The sequence below is a fragment of the Triturus cristatus genome, chromosome 1_2 (assembly GCF_964204655.1).
Source record: "Triturus cristatus chromosome 1_2, aTriCri1.1, whole genome shotgun sequence".
Lineage (NCBI taxonomy): Eukaryota > Metazoa > Chordata > Amphibia > Caudata > Salamandridae > Triturus > Triturus cristatus.
Window position 1 is genome coordinate 916569698 of NC_140580.1, and position 21447 is coordinate 916591144.

At 52.1% G+C, this 21447-nt stretch overlaps 1 protein-coding gene across 18 annotated transcripts in view; it reads right to left on the bottom strand.

Annotated features, from left to right (window-relative positions):
* RERE (arginine-glutamic acid dipeptide repeats) overlaps positions 1-21447 on the bottom strand; it is a 1190399-nt gene that overhangs the window by 683893 nt on the left and 485059 nt on the right. For 15 of the 18 annotated variants that reach the window (XM_085609712.1, XM_085609701.1, XM_085609709.1 and 12 more), the window contains exon 4: positions 14691-14762. The exons of the other annotated variants lie outside the window; for them this stretch is intronic. In XM_085609712.1, the coding sequence (XP_085465838.1) occupies positions 14691-14762 (72 nt within the window). The remainder of the gene's footprint in view (positions 1-14690; positions 14763-21447) is intronic. 18 annotated transcript variants of the gene reach the window in all.

A 21447-nucleotide genomic window follows, 5' to 3' on the forward strand; every position in this document is an offset into this window, starting at 1 on the left:
TCCACTCGCGACGAAAAGCGTCTCCGAGCGAGTGCTGCCTTGGAAATTCCAACGCGCAGAACTGCTGACATTGCGCGTTCTCTTCGGTGGCGAACAGATCTAACCAAGGCTCTCCCCACTGCAGAAAGCGACCTTGCGCCACGTCCGAGTTCAGACGCCATTCGTGATCCATCATGCACCGGCGGCTGATTTCGTCTGCTCTGGCGTACAGAGAGCCCGCCAGATGTTGAACCACCAGGGTGATGCCCTGGTGTTCCAGCCATGTCCAGAGGCGCAGAGCCTCCTGACAAAGGGTCCACGACCCCACCCCGCCCTGTCTGTTGCAATACCACATGGCGGTGGTGTTTCTGTGAACACCTGCACGACACTTCCCCGGACAGAGGGAAGGAAGGCTTTTAGTGCAAGCCGGATCGCTCTCAGCTCCAAAAGGTTGATATGGAGTTGAGTCTCCGCCGGAGACCAGAGTCCTCTGATCTCCGCCTCTCCCATGTGGCCCCCCATCCCAGTAGGGACGCGTCCGTCACTACTACGTGCTCCGGTTGGGGTAGGGAGAGGCATCTGCCGCTACCCCAATCGCGGTCCATGAGCAACCACTGCAACTGTTTCGCAGTGCCCTCCGAGATCAAGACATGGTCTGACAGGTTGCCTCGATGCTGGGCCCACTGAAACTTCAGGTCCCACTGCAGAGCCCGCATTCGCCACCTGGCGTAATGCACCAACAGGATGCAGGAGGCCATCAGCCCCAGAAGCCGCAGCACCAACCTGACTGAAACCCAGAATAGAGGCCGAAAGATGGGAATCAGAGCCTGAATATCCCGGACCCGCTGTTCCGGAGGATAAGCCCGGAATTGCGCCGAATCGAGAACCGCTCCGATGAAGAGGAGCTTCTGGGAGGGACTCAGGTGTGACTTCGGCACGTTGATGGAGAACCCCAGCAAATGCAGGAGGTCGGCCGTAGTCTGGAGGTGGGAGACGACTTGCTGGGGCGAGCCCGCCTTCAACAGCCAGTCGTCGAGATAGGGGAAGACTGGAACCCCCGATCTGCGCAGATGAGCTGCGACCACCGCCATCACTTTCGTGAACACCCGAGGGGCACTGGTGAGGCCGAAGGGGAGCACGGTGAACTGAAAGTGCTCCTGACCCACCGTGAACCACAGGTAACGCCGGTGGGCCGGCAGGACGGGGATGTGAAAATAGGCGTCCTGCAAGCCCAACGCTACCATCCAGTCTCCAGGGTCGAGGGCAGCCAGAACCTGAGCTAAAGTTAGCATCTTGAACCGTTCCATCTGGAGGAAGGTGTTGACGCTCCTGAGGTTCAAGATAGGGCGTAGGGCCCCTTTGCCCTTCTTGGGAACCAGAAAGTAGTGGGAATAGCAACCACGGCCTACTTCTGGACCAGGAACGCGCTCAACGGCCTCTTTGGCCAAGAGGGCCGTAACTTCCTCCCGCAGAAGATTCAAGTGATCCTCTGATATACGGTGGCACTGCGGTGGCATGGCTGGAGGGGTCGTCTCGAAGGGGAGGGAGTAGCCCCTTCGGACGATTTGCAGCACCCACCTGTCCGAAGTGATGGAGCGCCAGTGGAGCACGTGATGGCGAACTCTGCCGCCCACTGGCATGGAATGGGCCTGAAAGCTCGGACTAGGAAGGCTTTGAGGCGGATGCTGCCGGGGTGGATGTGGACTGACCGGCACGTTGTCCTCTAGAATCGCCACGGCGGAACCCACGTCCGCGACCGCATGCAGGTTGGTTCTGCGGCCAGTGGCTAGGTGGACGTGAGGAGGCGCCCCTTCCTTGGCCACGAAAGGGGCGAAAGGCGGAAGTGTGCGGCCGTGGGGCAGAGAGACCCAAGGACTTAGCCGTAGCCCGGGAGTCCTTAAAACGAGCGAGCGCCATCAAAGGGCATATCCATGAGGGTACTCTGGACATCCCCCGAAAAAGACGTGGACCTCAGCCAGGCGTGGCGCCGGAGCGCCACCGTGGTGGAAATCGCCCTACCCAGCGAGTCCATGGTGTGAAGTCCACACCGTATGGCATGTCGCGCTGCATCACGCCCGTCAGCAAGTGCCTGGGAGAGACATGTCCGGGCCTCCTCCGGACACAGTGGCAGCACGTCCTCCACCGCATCCCACAGAGAGTGGGAGAAACGGTCCAAGAGGCAACCGGTGTTCAAAGACCGCAGGCCCAAACTCAGGGAAGAGAACAGTTTCTTTCCGAACTGTTCCAGCCTCTTGGATTCCCGATCCGGAGGAGCGGACGGGAAGGAGGATTGGGAAGTGGAGGCCTGGATAACCAGGCTCTCAGGGGTGGGGTGTTGGGACAGGAAACTGGGGTCGCCCGGAGAAGGGCCACGTTCCGATCCACAGGAGGAACTATGGAGGGCTTGGACCAAGTGCCCTGCAGAACGTCGACGAGGGCCTCATTGAACTGCAGCAGAGGCTCTGTGGAGCTTGCTGATGGTTGAAGCACCTCTGTGAGGATATTAGTCCTCACGGACACAGCAGGCAACTCGAGCCCCAGGGCTTCGACCGCCTTGCGCAGCACCACTGAAAAAGCTGCACCTTCCTCCGAAGCCACAGTTGGAGGAGAGATGAAGCCAGCGTCCGGCGAAGTGTCCAGACCACTGGCATCCCCCAGTTCGTCTGCCCAGTCCTGTGAAAGTTGACCCTGGAGGGCCATAGGGTCCTCAGACCCCTCCCAGTCATCCGAATCCTGATAAACAGGAGGAACGATCGGAGCCGGACGGTAGATGAAACGGTCATCCATCGGCGTCTGTTGCGGTGCCGGGCGGCGCTGCGCCGGCGTCGGGTCCGGACAGGGGCTAAACCGGGGAACGGCGTCGTCCGGAGACGGCGCCGGAGGTGGAACCAGTGTCGGCGCCGGCGGAGGAGGCGTTGTGAGGTCGACCGGCACCGACAGAGATCCAGGCCTAGATCTCTCGGGGACCTGCGGCGTCGGGACCGAAGTAGTCGACGGCGCCAGGGCCGGAGCCACTGGCACGCGAGATCGCCCAGTTGAGCCCGCGGGGCCTGAAGGCGGAGCCAGGCCCCTCATGGGCGAGAGGAAGGCACTGACCTCCGCCGAAATCGCGTCAGTCCCAGGGACCGGCGGGTATGGAGACGGACGCGGCTCCTGCAGCTCCGGCGGAGCCGCGAGGGTGGGACCACCCTGACCCTCGGCCGAGCCGCGCGACCGGCGAGGGGAGTCCGAAGAGCGGTGTCGCCTCTTGGACTTCTTGGATCGCTTCGACTTACCCGAAGACTTCGAGCCCGACGAGCGATGATGGTGACTGCGGCTCCGCGACCGGTCCTTGGACCTCCTCCTGGACCGGGACCGTGAGCGGCGCTGAGCCGAGTGCCGAAGCTCGAGAAGCTTACGGGACCACTCCCACCTAGCCTTCGAGGTCAAGGCCTGGGAGTCGGGGCACGACTCCGCATCTTGGTCGGCCCCCAGGCAGTAAAGGCACCGGCGATGGTGACCCGTCACCGACATCAGGCGATGACAGGCGTCACAGGCCTTAAATCCAGGCATCCTACCGGCACCAGGGTCGGGTCGACAAAAGACCAAAAAGAGTCAAAAAGTTTAGTCAAAAATTGACTAAGGGGTAAGCTCTTCCCGGATCTGCGCTGTCTGGCGCGGAAAAAAGAACTGACGTCAGCACGCAAGGGTGGCGTCTAAGTACTCCGACGACGTCATTCCGGCGCACGACGCCGACGACGGACACGGAGCCGCAGACGACGCCTAGCGACACGCAAGGGGTATTGCTGATGAAAAATCTTTCCGGATCAAGCCTGACGCCTGGGGATATTCTAAGCCAGAGGTCTTCAAACTTTTGGATGCCGAGACCCCCCTGTCAACATTTTGAGGCGTAAGGACCCCCTCCTGACAAAAATGTCTAAACCTGTTGACTAAATTGCGTGGGATGAAAATGTAAATGAGGTTATGTGATGCCGCGTATTTTGGGATAGCATTGCTTCATTATTTTGATATTTGTTACACACAGTAACGCTGAGGAAAGATTTCACCCAATCAGTACCCATTTATAACCAAAATACAGCAATTATCATCAGAAAGATTTCAAGTCATCCTTTGTGAAGGGCCTTCCACTCTGCAGCAATACGTGCTGCCACATTAGAAGCTCACCTGGCCCTGACCGGAAGAAGCAGGGGTCCCTTAAAACCCTGGCGGTTTTGTGTAGAGTTAAGCCGTTTACCCATGCAGCTTTCCTCTCACCCCCTCCCTTCCATCCCTCTCTCCTCTCCTAACCCCGGATCCCTCTCTCACTTTGCAGGTCATTTTCTTTCACCCCTTTTTACAACTTCTGAACTCTCCCCATTCAACCTCTCACTTCACCTTTAATCACCTCTTGCCATTCTGTCCTTTCACTGCCCTCATCTCTAACAGTCTCTCACATTTATCTCATGGCCTCTCTGGCCCTGTCACCTCCCGTGCCCCTCAGCACTTCTCATTCACCTCGTCTCTTCATTCAAATTTTTGTCTATTTGTATCTTACACCTCTCCAGTCCCCCCATTCCTCTTTCACATCTCCCCTTTGTTCTAACAGAAGCCCTCACCTTTGGATCACACTCACTTCTTGCGTGTCCACACTTCTCTTCGGCAATTCACATTTCTCCTCATCCCTGACCTCTTCAATCAAATTCTCTCACTCCCTTGCTGTCCTCTCTCATTTTGGGTGCGGATGCAAGTTCAGAATGGGATGAATGAATGTATGATTACTGATGGGCTTGTTTGAGTGAGTTGCATATTGAGTAGTGAGGGGGACAGGTGAGTGAAGTGTCACATGAGTGCAGGATGAGTAGTGTACTCGTGTGGCTGCAGGTTGAGGTATAGTGTGAGCAGGACAAGTGCATTTTGAGTGCATGGTGATCAGTGTGAGTGCATTGTGATCACTGTGAGTGCAAGGTGAGCGTGACAATAAAGGGCGAGAATGAGGAATGAGTTGTCTGAATGCAGGGTGCATTCCCAGACCCATGAAGTAACTCAGCATGTTATTGACGGGGCGTAGACTTTAAGATCTAAGTTAAACTATTGCGGCATTGATCGAGGGTGAAGGAAATGAATAATGTGCTGATCCTGCAACAAACTTCCAGTCCTATGGTTAGGGTTACCAGCAGATTATTTTGATGGCCCAGTCGGTACAAAAAAAAGCAGTCACCTAAAGCGGTATTTTCAGCGCTTATCTGTGCATGCTTCCCAGGGCCGGCTTTAGTGCTGGTGGTGCCCTGTGCGACAATGTTTGTTGGTGCCCCCCCAATGACCACCCCCACCACGGATTCTCTCACTAGCACCCTTTAACAGTGACCAAGTCTCCATAACCCCACACTCTCAGATGCATTGAATTAGTTATATAGTGCCACTCATACCAGTGTAGGGTGTCCGAGCACTTTGCATCACACACACATTACACAGAGACAATCAATCATAAGTGTGTAAATCAGTGTATAGGAAATGTTACATAAGCCAAAGGACTAAAAGTATAGGAGTCACATGTCATCCATACTGGTAGGCAGTATAGTTCAAGAGTGCTTGGTGTGGAGAAGCACAAACTCAGAGTCGAAAAAGAAACAGCATAGTTGGGAGTTTCCTTTAATAATAAGAATTGATTTCTAGCCAAATTAGCCCTTTTTGCAACATTAATCAATGGTCTAATAAGGTATTCTTTGTAGTGTGCATGCTGTTCTAGGATGAAAGTTAATAGATCACTATTCTATATTAGTACTTTAAGTTATAAATTGCAAGTAACAAAAGGATGTCTCTTTTGAAAGCAGTAACTTGCTGATCTCTTCACATCATACGCACTCTGTAATCTACTTGGTACACGTTCTTTGCAGCAGGCATATTAACCCTCTGCACTAACTTCACCTAAGTCAAAACCTCAACTATACAAAATTCTGATCTCTCTCCAGGAAGATAATTAATCACACGAGTTATCTTGACATTTATGTGAGGCCTGGTATTTGCAGGCGGAAAGAAACGCTGCAGCAGGTGCTTCAAAAGCACAATAAACTTTCACACACGGCGCCCCCAGGAAGCCAACTTTGTATTCCTTTCCATGAAATGCATTCTCACACTACGGCAGTGAATGTAAAATCCAAATGTAAGGAATAGGCACAGTGGGGACCCAGGGGGTACTGGAACCAGCAAAAAAACATAAGCCTCTGTAACCAGTTAACAAAGGCATGTTAAAATGCAAATGGTCTTTAAGACCTGTGAAAAAACACGGGGGTGCCGGAGATAGGAATCCAGACACTGCCCAGCTGAGCCCCCAGCAGCTCAAGTTTCACTGCAGCAGCCCGGGCTGAGACACAGGACGGGGAAAGGGGGGGGGGGGGGCTGAAGCCCTTGGGCCTGGGCAGAAGTGTGACTGGGAAGGCGCGACCCCCTTTGCATCACTCCACGTGTTTCTTTCAGATACAATGTTTGGAAATAAGGTTTAATATGACAATACACTTATATACTATTGACATCTGAGCTTGCTGTCGTGACGTGCTTGTACATAGATCAAATCTTGTAGTGTAATGCTGTGTTTAGCAACAAAACTTTCAATAAAGATGGTTAAAAAAACTGTAAGGAAAATTAACTAAACAAACAACTTGCATGGTCGAAAACAAAAGTTAGTAGAAGCCATGGTCCTCTTCCACAGGGATGGAGGTAATGCTGCATCCACTAAGTAGCTTCCCCGACTCCACCTCAGCACCCGTGAAAAGCATCCTACATAATGCAGATCACCTCATCAAGAGCCAGAAGAAATTTCACTACATTACAAGGCGCTGAAAACTTCCCTGGCTCCAGGCCCACATAGTCTTCAAGAGAAACTGCATTACCCCAAAAAGCCCTCAGAAACACTCCTTCATATCTGGCAGACATATTACTTTAATTGGACAGATGATGTTAAGCAAAGAGCCTAGAAAATGCAGCAACAAAAAAAACATTACATAGCTACTCGTTTTAGTCTCCTACAATCTGGAACAGGACCTCACCTATACATTAGAACTACACCATCCTCTTGTAATTTCGAAAGAAGAGGGAACACTAGCATCTCACTTCTTAGGCACCTACCAACTCCTTGTTCAACTGAAATCCTCTAGAATACCTTGAGTTAAAAAGCCCATATGCTCATTGTTACCAAAGTATTAAACAATGTGCTATTTGACATCTGGCAGGTAATAGAGTCTCTTTCAGAACGTGACTTCAGAACAGCTATTCAAGCTCTCATACTCACATCAGGATAGTGGTAACTTTCTACTCCATGGTCCTTCAGACTACACAATGGCAACCCTTAAGGCAATCATACATGTCACAGCACATCTTGTCAAGGGCCGAGAGAAATAGGATCCTACATCACCCCAATCCCCACCCTAACTATTTAAAATAAGCGTCAATGACCTATACCTGCCAAACCAAACCACGTTGTGGCAGCTAGGGATGCTGTTCACATGGAAAATGGGAGAATGATATTCAAAGTTGTGCAGCAGTGCTCTAAACAAGACTTGGGGACCACAGCGTCTAACATTAAAGCATAGCATAACTAAGCCTACTGTGTTCTTCCCAAATATAGAATGATCACTACTAATAAATCTCAGATACCCTATATGAAAATGGCTTAAAATTAGTTATGCAGTCTCTTCCAGTAAGAGAGACAGCCTGTATTTTTTTTTAAATGCAGGTATTACACAAACAACTTAAGAAGATTGCTAACTGAGGGGCGTGGCCTGAGGCGTCAAGATGGCGGACACACTCTAAGAGTGCTCCGGACCCCCTCCGTCATCTGCCTGTTACCAGCTGCCACTCATCTCCTCTGAATATCTGCGGGGATTCCCCTCACAGTCTGCTCTCTTTCTACCCCTTTGCCGGACAGATCAGCGTCCCCGCCGTTGAGGGCCGCCGTCTTCTCCCGCCGCCTCAGTCATCAAAATGGCGGCCCCGGCGGCCCTCCATCCCTGGGTCTAGTATCTTCTTCGGGACCCGGTCCCCTCTTGCCGTGCTGGTGGTCGTGCCTGCCTGCCCCTGCGGTGAGGGCTCTCCGGTGAACACCCTGGAGCTGGGTGTGGGGTGCAGTGGCTGCCAGGAGCGGCCAGTCTCTCGGGCGACGGAGGCCCGGCCGCTTCTTCTGGAGGCCCATGCCTGAGCTCCGCTGGGGCGGGCCTGCGGCCGCGGGTGCACACATGAGCCTCGGCTGCCACTATCGGGCAGCGGTGCGGGGAGTGGTGCTCTCCCCGCATTGTCCTTGGCTCTTCCTCTCCGGTTTGGCAGGCCGCTGGGAGTGAGGCCTTCCCTGGCTGCCGTCTGCGGCCGGAGTGCCATCCAGCGCTGCATCCCTAAGGCCTGCTGCATGAGCTCCGTCCCTCTAAGGTCCCAACACCTGCCGGAGCTGAGATCATCCTTTCTCCGCCTGCCACGCCCGACCAGCTGAGGCACACGAGCTTCGAGAGGGACAGCGGGCCTTGAGGCGCCGGTGAGTGGGGCCGGGGATCGGCCACTATGTTGGAGGGGACGTTGGCACTCCCGCCCCCCACCCCCTCCACGCCGCAATTCTATTCTGGGGGTGCCCCCCCCTGTGTTGGTTGATCGGGTGTGTGTTTGTTCTGGCTGTCTCACCCTACCTTTTGGCACTGTTGACCCGGTGCTGAGGCAGGGACCTCTTCTCTGTTGCCTGGCCTTGGGGGCACCGTGTCCCTAGTGGTGGTCCTGGGCCCTGGGCTGTCCGAGGGCCGGGGATCGGCCACTGTGTCGGGTGGTGGGCGGAGGAAGGGCGTCGCTGCTCCCGCACCCCCCCTCCTTTCTCTGTACCACGCCTTGTTTCTGTGCGTGCCAGCCTGTGGGGTGTGCGGCTCCTGCCTGGCCTTCCCTCACCCGGCTCGCTTCAGCCCCCCTGGCCGCACTGACCTGGTGCCGAGGCGGCGATCTTCCCGTGTTGCTGGGCCGGCCGGCCCTCGGGGGTGTAGGGACTCCCTGGTGGCCTTGGGCGCTTGGCTGCTGGGGCGGGGGGCTGCGTTTCGGCCACCGTGGCAGGTGGCCTGGTATTGGTGACACACTCAACCCCCTCCCCTTCCTGCTGTCTCTTCCTCCTCCCAACGCTGCAGTTTCCTTGGAGGTGCTTCTCCGTGTTGCGGGGGTGTTGGCCCTCCTGGCCTGAGTTGCGGTCCTCCCTGCCCTCTGGTGTGTCCCCGCTCTCCCGGCTGCCCCGGGCCGTGGCCCTGGGCGGGGGCGGATTCAGGCCTTCTTCGAGGGAGCCCGGGCTTGAGTAGCGACGGTCCAGGTGCTGGCCTCCGTTTGCCGCTGGATCCCTGGCCGTCCCTCGTTCCCTGGTCCGCTCCGACAACTCTCTCCCCCGGTGAGGATGGGTAGAGTCCGCACCACGCAGGCGGCCGCCCCTCAAACCCAGACCACGATGGACCGCTATAACCACTGGCGAGCGGGACCCGGGAGGAGGGGCGGCTGCGTCCTCCACTCCAGCTGGCGGAGACCTGTCCACCATCCTGCAGGCCATTGGGGCCTCTCAGGCCTCCGTTGAAAGCAAAATTGGCGAGGTGCGGGTTGATGTGGCCCTCATTCGTCAAGACCTCTGCAACGCCACGGCCAGACTTACGGAGGCGGAGTCGCGCATTTCCACAACGGAGGACGGCATATGTCAACACAAGACCCAGGTGGCTCAGCTCCAGAACCGGACTTCCGAACTTACCCGCAGGGCCGAGGACGCCGGTGTCTCCGGTTGCTGTCTCAGAACTCCCCTTCCCCTGCGCCTCCTACAAACCCAGGACCTCCTAGCCTGCCCGGATCCTTGGTGGACTTGGGCCGGGGCCAGGACCCGTCTGCAGCGCTGCAGCCCTCCGTGTCCGACTCGGACCTATCCCGCAGCCCCGTGCTTCATGGATCCACAGATGATGATGCTGTCTGACTCCTGAGGCCCAACGGAATGGGGTCCATCTCTGCTCTCTATTGTTACTTGCAGTGGTTAACCTAGATGCATCCTTATGTATGGGGGGTCCACCTCTGCCAGGACTCTGCTTGACTTACTGGTTGTTGGGTACCCTGAGTAATGAGTGTTCGCTTCAGGGGGACCCCCTTTTCCCCGCACACGTCCTATTAAGCGTTTTAGCTTGACTCCTGGACTTTTTGTGATGTTATTTTAGATGTTTTCCAGGGCGACAGATGCTTCATGTTTGGAAGTGTAGTGAGGGGGGAGTTGGGGGGCGAGGGAGGGTGGGTAGACCATTGTCTCCCTATGTTTTACTGTTTTCGGCCGCTTACGAGCCGCTGTTCCTTGTTTTTCTCGGTAGCCTTTTCTGCACATACGCCACCGCCAATGCCACGAGCCTTATTAAACCACACGGACTTCACTCTCAGGCCCCGCTTGCAACAGAGGGGAGACGCCATGTTGCCCCCTGCATGTTTGTTTTCGGCCACCTATGGGCCGCTATCTCCTGTGCTTCATTCCACCTCCCCGAACACCCGGGACTCCAGCGAGGGTATGGGCTTTGACAAACCGTATGGAATCCCTCCCCAAACTCCAGTTAGGGATTGCTGTCTCCCTTGGGGCTCGGGTGCCTCCCGCTAGGTCCCTCACATACATTGTCCGTTCCAATTTCGTACATCATGGGTAGACCCCTCCACATCCTGTCCTGGAATGTCAATGGCCTTCTAGATCGCATTAAGCACACTGCCGTCCTCCGCAGCACCCAGCTCCAGGCCACTGACATCCTCTTCTTGCAGGAGACACACCTGATGGGCTCCCACTGCACCTTCCTCGCCCGCTATGGGTTCGACAGGGTCTGGCACTCGGACTTCTCACAGGGCTCCCGGGGGGTGGCCATACTGATTCGGAAAGGCCTTCCCTTTTCCCTGACACGGGCTGAGACGGACACACAAAGCCATTACGTGGCCGTGACCGGCAGGATCGAGGGGCATCTTATAAATCTCCTGAGTGTATTCGTCCCCCCCCCCCCCGACTCACTGTCCTCTACCCTTAGACAACTCACAAGCGTTTTCTCCTCCTTCCCGCCGGGTCTGGCGATCGTCGGGGCGATTTTTAACGCAGTTATGCATCCACCGCGCGACACGTCCGGCACTCCCTCTGCATCCCGTAGAGCGTCCGCGTAGCGACTGTCTGATTGGTCCTCTGCTCTGGGTTTCTGCGACACTTGGAGGATGTGGAATCCCCGCCGGGTCCAATACACCCACACTACCGCAGCCCATCACACCCACTCCCGCATCGACCTGTTTCTGGTGCTTGCCACCGATTGCTAATTGGTGTCGGGGCTGATATTCTCCCCCGGGGTATCTCGGATCACTCCCCAATCTCCCTCCGACTCGAGACTCGGCGGTGTCCGGACACCTTGGCGTATGAACGCTTGGTTCCTGCAGGACGAGGAATTTGTTGAATCCCTTGAACGGGAGCTGCGGCAATACTTCCTGCTCAACACGGGTTCAGTAGCCTCGCTGGCCACGTTGTGGGAGGCTGGCAAGGCCACTATGAGGGGAGTGCCTAGAGGCCTGGTTCATGCAAAATGCGCTGCCCAGGCCACCCGCCTTGCGCAGCTGGAGGCCCGCGCTGCACTGTTGGAGGAGGCCCAGGCCACTGCCGACAATCCTGACTCCGCCTGGCAACTTGCTCTCCTCCGCAAGGAAATTTGTCAGGTTTCCTTGGACTCTGCTAAAATGCTTTGGCGTTCCTCGGTGGCCCGCGTGTACGGCGGGGGTGACAAAAACAGCAAATTGCTCCACAACTTAATCTCGTACCCCAAGGTGGACCGCGTCATCCCGGAGGTTTGCGTCGCAACCGGTTGTCGCCACTCCACCTCGCGGGCCATTGCCCAAGTCTTCGCAGGGTTCTCTGCCAATCTGTACACCGCCAGGCCTCCCGCGGACTCTTTGGCTGCGGTGTTTAAAGACCGGGACCCAATTGCCCCGCCTGCCCCCGAGATGTTTCCGAGACCCTGGATCTCCCCCTTTCCCGGAGGAGATACAGGGGTCCATTTCACTCCTCAACTCGGGCAGGACGCCCGGGCCGGATGAATACCCACAAGAATATTATGCAACCTACCGCGAGCTGCTGGTCCCGAACCTGGTGGCTCTGTTCCAGCACGTGGTGTACGGGAGGTGTTTTGCTCCTGAAACGGACGTGGCCACCATTGTGATCCTCCCAAAGAGACTACCGCCTGTGCGGATTACCGCCCCATTTCCCTCATCAATACCGAGGTGATACTTTTTGCTACGGTGCTGGCCCAGCGGATCCGGCCCAACCTACACCTCTTGGTCCACCCGGACCAGTGTGGATTTATGCCTGCTCGAGGTACCCGGCACAGTATACGTTGCCCTCACCTCGCCCTTGCGCACCGCCACCGCCTCACCCCGTACCTGGCCCTGCTTCTCATCAACTTTGAGAAGGAGTTTGACACGGTTGCTTGGGGTTATTTGGAGGACGTGTTGGAGCTGATGGGGTTCGGCCTTCCGTTCCGGCCCCTCGTCCAAGTCCTCTGCTCCAGCCCTTCGGCGAGGGTTTTGATCAACGGGGTGCTCTCGGAGAAATTTCCCTTTCGGAGGGGCACTCGCCAGAGCGGCCCACTCTCGCCGCTCTTGTTTGCGCTGGCGATGGAGCCCTTGGCCTCTCTTATACGCCAGGACTCCGGCATCTGCAGGTGGGCTTGGGTTCCTCTTTGTGTCGACTAGATTGCCCTTTATGCCGATGACGCCCTCCTTTATCTGGCGGATCCCGAGAGCTCCGGCCCGCGATGTCTGGCGGTCCTTTCCGCCTTTGAACGAGTCTCAGGCCTGCGGCTTCCTCCGACGAAGTTCACCCTGGTGCCTCTCCATCCATCACTGGACTGCTTTGACTGGCAGACGAACATTTCCCTGTGTCGGCTGTCCTTCAAATATCTGTGTGTGTGGATCGCACTACTCCCAGAATTTGAATGGGCCCTGAATATTACGCCCTTGGTCAACAAGACAAGAGCAGACCTTCGGAAGTGGCAGTCCCTCCCTCTCAACCCCCTTGACAGGAGTGCCCTCTTTAAAATGATGGTCCTCCCACGTTTTTTGTATATCCTACAAATGTCTCCCTTCATCTTCCGGGGAGTTGGTTCCGTGAACTTGATGGTATTCTCACTCGGTTTCTTAGGGGAGGCGGGAGGCCGCGGATGTCCCTGGCGCATTGCCGCATACCTCCCTATGACGGGGGCATGGGAGTCACCACCCTCCACCTTTACTATCTGGCCACAAGACTCATCGTGGTTCACGGGCGGCTGGTCCGACCCGGCGTACCAGGTGGAGCTCCATTCAATGGACTTGCAACAACTCCAGGCTTATTTATATGGAGCCCCGAAACCCCAGGATCTCCCCTCAGTCACCAGGACGATTTTCTCGCCACACACAGTGGGACCGGAAACTCCCTAAACAGACGCCCCTGTGGTGTGGCGAGTGCCTGCGTGAGGCCTCGTCTCTTTCTGACTTCCACCGCTGGGACGCCATTGGGCTCTCGCTTCTTGGGGATGTCTGGGTGGGGGACCACATCAGATCTTTGGCGGACCTGCAGCAGCACTACTCCCTCCACCCTTCTCAATTTTACAAATACTTACAACTTAGACATGCGCTCCGTGTCCACATTCCACCTCCCACCTCCTTCCCGGAATTCAGTCTTCTTGAGGCGCAGGTGATGGGGAATTTGGGGAGGGGGAGGTGTCGCGAATCTACCGCTCCCTGGTGAATAATGGCCCGCATCTCTAGACTCGCTGCATGCCCGCTGGGAGGGATGGCTAGGCCCCTTGGAGGACGCGGATTGGAGGGATGCCCTCATGGCCCCCAAAACACCGACGACCTCCTCCAAGCTGAGCTTAGTTCAACTTTATTATTTGCACGTGGCGTACCTCACCCCTGCGTGTCTTTATAGTGCCCAATTGCGGTCCTCCCCGAGCTGCGCGCGCTGTGATCACGCTCCTGCAGACTTCTACCACTTGGTTTGGCGGTGTCCGGCCCTGGCGGCCTTCTGGGCGGGGGTGGAGCTGAAACTCACATTGACCCTGGGATGGACGGTCCCTCACGACCCAGTGCGCTTGCTCCTGGGGGTGTTCGATGGCCTTGATGGTTCCCGAGCAGACAAGTGTTTCGTCGGCACGGCGGTGGCAAAGCGAGATATTACGGCACTCTGGTCTCAGGCCCAGCCTCCTAGCGTAAGGAAATGGAAACGAGGGGTTGACTGGTGTGGGGCTCAAGAGGAATCCCTCTTTGAAGCCCGGGGCTGTCCCGAACTTTTTCAGGTGTGGGGTAAATGATTCAATCTATTGCCCTAAAGGGGTGGCGGGTGTGTGGGTTTCTTGCCACTTATGGACGCTATTATATCCTGCTGTACGTCCTATGCAGTTATGTCTTCACCTATGTGGCTGTAAACAACTGCCTTAATGTTCTAGATTTTGCTACCAGTGTATTGTTTTGGTGTGATCCAAATTTAATAAACTTGATTATCAAAAAAAAAAAAAAAAAAAAAGAAGATTGCTAACTGGAAGGACTCCCTTTTCAGAGAACTCATTGCAGATACATTTGAAGACCAAAGAAGAAATCCATCACAGCCGTTGCACAGACAATTGCAGAAAGATGCAATAAATCCAAAAGAGACAGGTTGACACAGTATAAAAAATAAATATATATAAAAAAAACAGGTGAGCTTCATTCCCTACCTGTACATTGAAGCCCTGTGAGGTGCTCTGAATGGCTGTGGCAGGACAGCAGGCGACCTCTTTTTCTGCCAGCTGGGAGAGACAGAGGCAAAACTAAAGTCAGAGCATGCTCTCTACCCACAATCAAAGTATTTACCCTGGCATGTAATGGTAGCATAACAGATTTAATTGCATTAGCTGAAGAGAAGAATCATAAACAAGCAGCAAGAGGCAATCTAAATAAATACTGACCTTCATCCCCCCCCCCTCCCCATTAAAACCCACTGACCTTTGGCCTCGGCATTTATCACCGTGTCTTATGTGAAATATCCTGCAGGACAGGCAGCATGGTGCATGAAATCTGCTCCATTATAGAGGTTTTCTGGTCAAACAACTAACAGAAAGCAGTACATCCATCGAGGGAGATGAAGAGGCATGGGAACAATGAAATACAAGACAACGCAAATGCCTGCCAACCTATGAGGTCAATATGAGAAGCAGTGGGGCCAGGAACACGAATGGCTAAATAAATTGAAGTGCTAACTGTGCAAATATCGCCAACAATTACAATAACAAATACACGAGGATTAACTCGAAGGGTCTTCCTTCTCCATTTAGAGGGGAAAACAGATTTACCGATAATATCATACCCTTTCCTGGCCAAAGCTGATGTTTAGAGGGATCTTCAACCCGTCCCTGCGGCTTAAACACCTCAGTAACTCAAAAAATGCTGAAGATGCTTTGACACTTGAACCTGGTGTCCTATCAAATACCGTGTGAATGGAATATCCGGACTAAATAGGACAACAAAAACAGACTTGTCCAGAGTGCTACACATTCGAAGAACTGCTGACTTCCTACCTCTGATTTAAATCAACAACTGTTTGAAAACTGCAGGAAAGAGATTAAAGCTCCCATGATTAACAGCTCCGGGATATAGAACAGCTAAGTCCTTAGGAAAATAGAGAGGCGCGTTAGGTCTCACACTGGGAGCTTTATATCCAACTGACTCGTTCATTACATTTGCATAAGTACGCGAGACCTTCTGCATCCACCAGGGACAGTTTTTGCAATTTGTCAAACTCAGTGGCACGACGAAATAAAAATGGTCTGACTTTACAAGTACGCCCCAAGTGACCACTACGATGGATGTACTACTAAAAGGTGGGGGCGAGCAGCACACAATATCAAATACAAATCCCTAAAGGGTGACGGAGTGAAAATCCTGCTGAGAGCATGACTGAAATGGGAGGAACACTGGGGAGAACCCCTGTAGGATGCAGAATGGGGTAGGACTTGTGCCCTGCTCCAAACTATAGTCCGCAACCAGAAGTTCAAGCGGTGACATTTTAATGTCCTTTATCGCACATACCCGACCCCTCTCGAGAATGCATAGAATATTCCCCCAATGGTTATCCGAATGCCCTAAGTGTGGGAATGGCAGAGCCACATTCCTACACAGGTGATGCGACTGCAGGCTGGTGAGGTTCTACTGGGAAGACATTGCGGCAGCCCTTACCAAGGTAGCGGGGTACACAGGTGGCAATAAATGCAAAACAATGCGTACTGGGGCTTTTACCGAAACCCAAAAAACAAAATTCCGCTCACATTCACTGCTTTGGGGCTTGCCTTGGGGAAAAGGTGTATTGAGATCCACTGGATCTCCACAAGGTGCCCACGTATGGTGCCTGGTTGCAGGACATGACTGAGTAGGTAATGACCAAGAGACGGTGATAGATGGCGGTCCGAACCAATGAGAAAGCTTTGGATGATACTGCAAAGTGAGCGAGCTAATCCTGTCCACTCACTTTGCAGTATCACCACAGAAAAATGCATACTAAGTAGCAAAGAGTCTGATAATACGAGTAGCCCGGACCAACAACTGGTCTATTTACCTTTTCGGGACCACGGAAGCGGATTCCGAACATACTCTTATTGTAGAATTTTGCATAGGAGACCTGTACCTGCTGCCATTATGAACATGACAACATCCACATCAGTACTGGGGTTATAACCAGCACGCTACACTGGATGTCATGCTTCTATCACCGATTTCCCTTGCTTCCCTGCTAGTGTTTTTGACACAAACCCTCTACAAGGAACGGTAAGTTGGGAGGGATCGATACTGGAACATAAGAGTCTGTAGGGTCAGAGACTTACTGCTGTGTACTTGAGATGGTCGCACACTTGTAAAGCTGTATCCATACCTGCCGCATTGATGTACTTTTTACTGCTTGAATGAATCACAAACTTCAATAAAAAGATTTACAACAAAAAGCTCACTATGATTGAGGACATTGCCAGTAACGGGCCATGTAACTAACATATCTAGGGGAACTAATTTTGCACGAAGAAAAATTATGCTTGTACCCAAGGTGTAGAAAGATACTATTAGCAGACTGTAGTATACTTCAGTGTCGAGCACTCTATAGGAGACAGGGAGTACTTTATAAAAATTCCTAAAAAAAACAATCATTACTTTTAGTGTCGGAATCACACTGAATTGCATCCAATAGCTTTAATAATAGGCCTGATTATAGAACTTAAAGGAATCACTTAAGGAGAAAATGCAAACTTGTTTATACCAACGAATGACCTTTGTAGGCCTTAAGTGGCACACAGGCCAATTACATCCCACAAAAAACGTAACTAAAGTACCTTCCAAACTACATATTATGAAGAGCACCCAAAGAGTACACACCAAGAGACACATGCCCCCAAAGCATTAAACTTAAATGAGCAGGGATGATGCAGAAAAGTCTGATACGAAGTGGCGGCTGCTCCGGGCAGTAGTGGTGAGGTGGGGAGAAGAACAGGGGTCTGGGGGTGTAAAAATGAAAAGAAAAAGTCACCTACTCGGCTGCCAGCTGCCACCTCTTCTGTCAACTGTAAGCACAAAGGCAACAAGACTCCGCTAGCCAATCAGGATGCTGCTGTCACTAGCATTACTGCATCGCCATGAGTGGTCTGGTTCGGTGCTCAGACAGGGAGTGGGAGCATTTGCATATTCTCCACCCAAGTTGTGCAATACAGCTGGGTGGAGAACACACTGAGTGTGCATGCCTGTTTGGCCAGCTCAAGATGGCAGGCCAAGCTGTCATGCGCACTAAAGGGCACCAACCACTCTTCCCCTGCTGGAAAGTGTTAACAGCCAAGCCCCACCCGCAACAAAACTGGCTACAGCACAGAAAAAATAAAATAACATTGTTACACGAGTAATGATCCAATGATTTTAATAGGGTTTAAATGATTCTTATTGATTTTATTGTTGTAATGTTATATTAACTTCATTTACGTGTGTACGTTTATGGCAATAACTGCAGAATAAAGATTGATGATGGTCATTTTATTTATCCTATTTTGCACCGCTGAAAAGCAGTTGGATGACAGACCTCCGCCTTAGCGGAGAAGCAGCTGCTGCTGATACATACACAAGATTTCTAGCTCCCTTGCAAGAGCTTTAACGTATTTTATGCAGATGTGGGGTTGACTAGGCTTCCTAAGCAGGCCCCTTCCCTCAACCCATCTCTTATATTTAGTAAAGACTAAACAGCAACCTCTGTTACCTTACATCACAAAAGTTCAGGAATATTCCAGTTGGAGCATATCAGTTTGAGGACCCTATATATTCTCTTAAGTAATGAGAGAACTCAAGTGAAAAAATGTATGTAGTTTTAGACTGCAGAGAGGAACATCGAACAGGGAGGAATGAGCTGTTGAGCTACAGAAGAAATTCAGGTGGCAACAAAGACTACAAGTCCACTTCCGCTCAGAGCTGGATGACCCGAAGTCAGAATTCTGTTAATTTTCAACTCTTCAAAAAAGCATCCTTACTTAGGCAGCCAGAAGAGTGCCAACATGATAGACAACAGTTGAATTGTAACCACAACAGTTTTACATAAATATCACTAAGAGACATACCATTGTTTGTACAATACTGTAAAATAAGGAAAATGCTACTTACCAGTATGCATCTGTTCCTGGCATGTAGAGCTGCAGATTTGTATACTTTTGCATAGATCGCCATCTGGTGTTGGGCTCGGATGTTTGCACTTTTTTTGTCCTTGAAGAAGTCTTTGTAGTCACGAGGTAGGCAACTCCTCCCTAGGATGACAGTGCGCATGGGCATCGACTCCAATCTGAGATTGTTTGGCCACGAAGGGTTACGATGGAGTAGTAAGAAGTAGAAAGAGATGTCCATGTGTAACGTATCTAAGTAAGATAGTACTGGAACAGATCGAGGTATCCGAGGAGGCGGGTGGGCATATACGAATCTGCAGCTCTACATGCCAAGATAAGAAGGGTACTGGTAAGTAGCATTTTCCCTTCGAGGCATATGAGCTGCAGATTGTATACTTTTGCATAGACTGTACAGCAGTTACCTCCTTAGCGGTGGCTACCTGTATCTGTTGCAGCGGTTTGAAAAAGTGTTCTTAATACAGCCTGACCCACACTTGCTTGTTGTTTTGCCTGCACATCTACACAATGGTGCTTTGTGAAGGTGTGTGGTGTAGCCCAAGTTGCTGCTTTGCAGATGTCATCTAGGGGAATGTTTCCTAAGAATGCCATGAAGGTTTGGTCTTACTAAAGGATTTTGTCGTTTCAATGTAGTAGAGTATTGCTCTTTTAACGTCTACGGTGTGAAGAGCTCGTTATGCCACTGAGTCTGGTTGAGGGAAAAATACTGGGAGTTCAACAGACTGGTTGAGATGGAAGGCACATATGACTGAGTAAAAATTTAGGGTTAGTCCTAAGAACCACTTTGTTATGATGGATTTGTAAAAATGGTTCTTGTATGGTTAATTCCTGGAGTTCACTAACTCTCCTGAGAGATGCGATACTAACCAAAAAGGCTACCTTCCAAGTGAGGAACTGTAGTTCGCATTTGTGGAGAGGTTCAAAAGGGGGACCCACGAGTCTAGTAAGGACCACATTTAGGTTCCACACTGGAGAGGGTAGAACTCTGGGTGGGATTATTCTTTTAAAAACTTCCATAAAAGCTTTGATAGCTGGCACTCGAAACAAAGACAAATGTCTGTTTTGAAGATAGGCTGCTATGGAAGCTAGATGTAGCCTAATAGATGTAAATGCTAGGTTACATTGTTGTAGATGCAGGAGGTAGAAGATAATGTTCTGAATAGAAGCATCTAGTGGATTGATCTTGTTGTTTGTGCAATAAATGGCAAATCGCTTCCATTTTGCTGCATAGCATGCTCTGGTGGTAGGGCGTGTAGCTTCTTTAATGATATTCATACAGTCTGGCGGAAGATTAAGGTAGCCAAACTCTAAAACCTCAGGTGCCAGATCGCAAGGTTTAGTTGATTGGGATCTGGATGTTTTATCTCTCCATGGTTCTGAGTGAGAAGCTTGGATGAGACGTAGTTTTTGATGAGGTACTACTTATAGTTCTAGTAGGGTTGTGAAGCATGGTTGTCGGGCCCATGTTGGAGCAACCAGGATCATTGTGAGGGCATGCAGTTTGAGTTTCTGAACCACTAACGGAATGAGTGGGAGAGGCGGGAAAGCGTAAGCAAATTTGCCTGACCAGCTCATCTATAGCGCATTGCCTTTGGGCAATGGGTGTGGATACCTGGATGCAGAGGTTGGGCATTTTGCGTTTTGATGTGTGGCGAACAGATCTATTTCTGGGTGGCCCCACATGCAAAAGAATGGAAGAAGAACATGAGAATGAAGTTCCCATTCGTGGATCTGCTGTGTGTGACGACTGAGCAGATCTGCTATCTGATTGTGTACACGTGGGAGGTGTTCTGCAAGGAGATATATGTTTTGCGGAATGGCCCATCTCCATATGCTCTGAGCTAGGTGTGAAAGCTGCAAAGTGTGTTCCCCCTTGTTTTTGTATGTAGTACATTGCTGTCACGCTGTCCGTACGGACCAGGACAGCTTTGCGTAGGAGGTGGTGTTGAAACTATTTTAACGCTAGGAAGATTGCTAAGAATTCCAGGTAGTTTATGTGGAATTGTCTTTGTTGAGGGGTCCATATTCCCTGGATGTTATGGGTTTGCAGATGAGCTCCCCAGCCGGTGAGTGATGCGTCTGCTGTTAGCACTGTCTGTGGAACCGGGTCGAGGAACGGTTGTGTGTGTTCCACCACTTCAGAGAGCGATGGGTGTGGTCGTCCACCAACACCAGATCTGTTAGCTGATCTTGACCCTGGCTCCACTGACGCGCCAAACATTCCTGTAATGGACGCATTTGGAGTCTTGCATAAGGGACAAGGAGAATGCAGGAGGACATTATCCCGGTTAACTGCATGAACACTCGTGCTGGTAGCAAGTGTGAAGACTGAAATTTTTTAATTAGAGGTTGTATGGCACTTATCCTGACTGGACTGGGGTATGCTAGATGTTTTGAAGTGTCTATTGTAGCCCCTAGGTATTGTTGTATGCTGGACGGTTGGAGATGGGATTTGGCGAGGTTTATTGTGAATCCCAAGCTGTGAAGCAGTTGAATTGTCTTGTGTGTGTGTGTTGCACACAGCTGCTGTGTGATTTGATTTTTATGAGCCAGTCATGCAGATTAGGAAAAACATTAATGTGCTATCTCCTTAAGTGGGCTGCAACTACTGCGGGGCATTTGGTGAAGACTCTGGGTGCTGAAGTGACCCCGAACGGTAGGACTTTGAATTGGTAGCGTTGACCATCCATCACAAACCTGAGATATTTCCTGTGAGCGGGGTGAATAGGAATATGGAAGTAGGCGTCCTTTAGATCCAGAGTGGAGAGAAAGTCGCCCTGTTGAAGTAGTGGAAGCACCT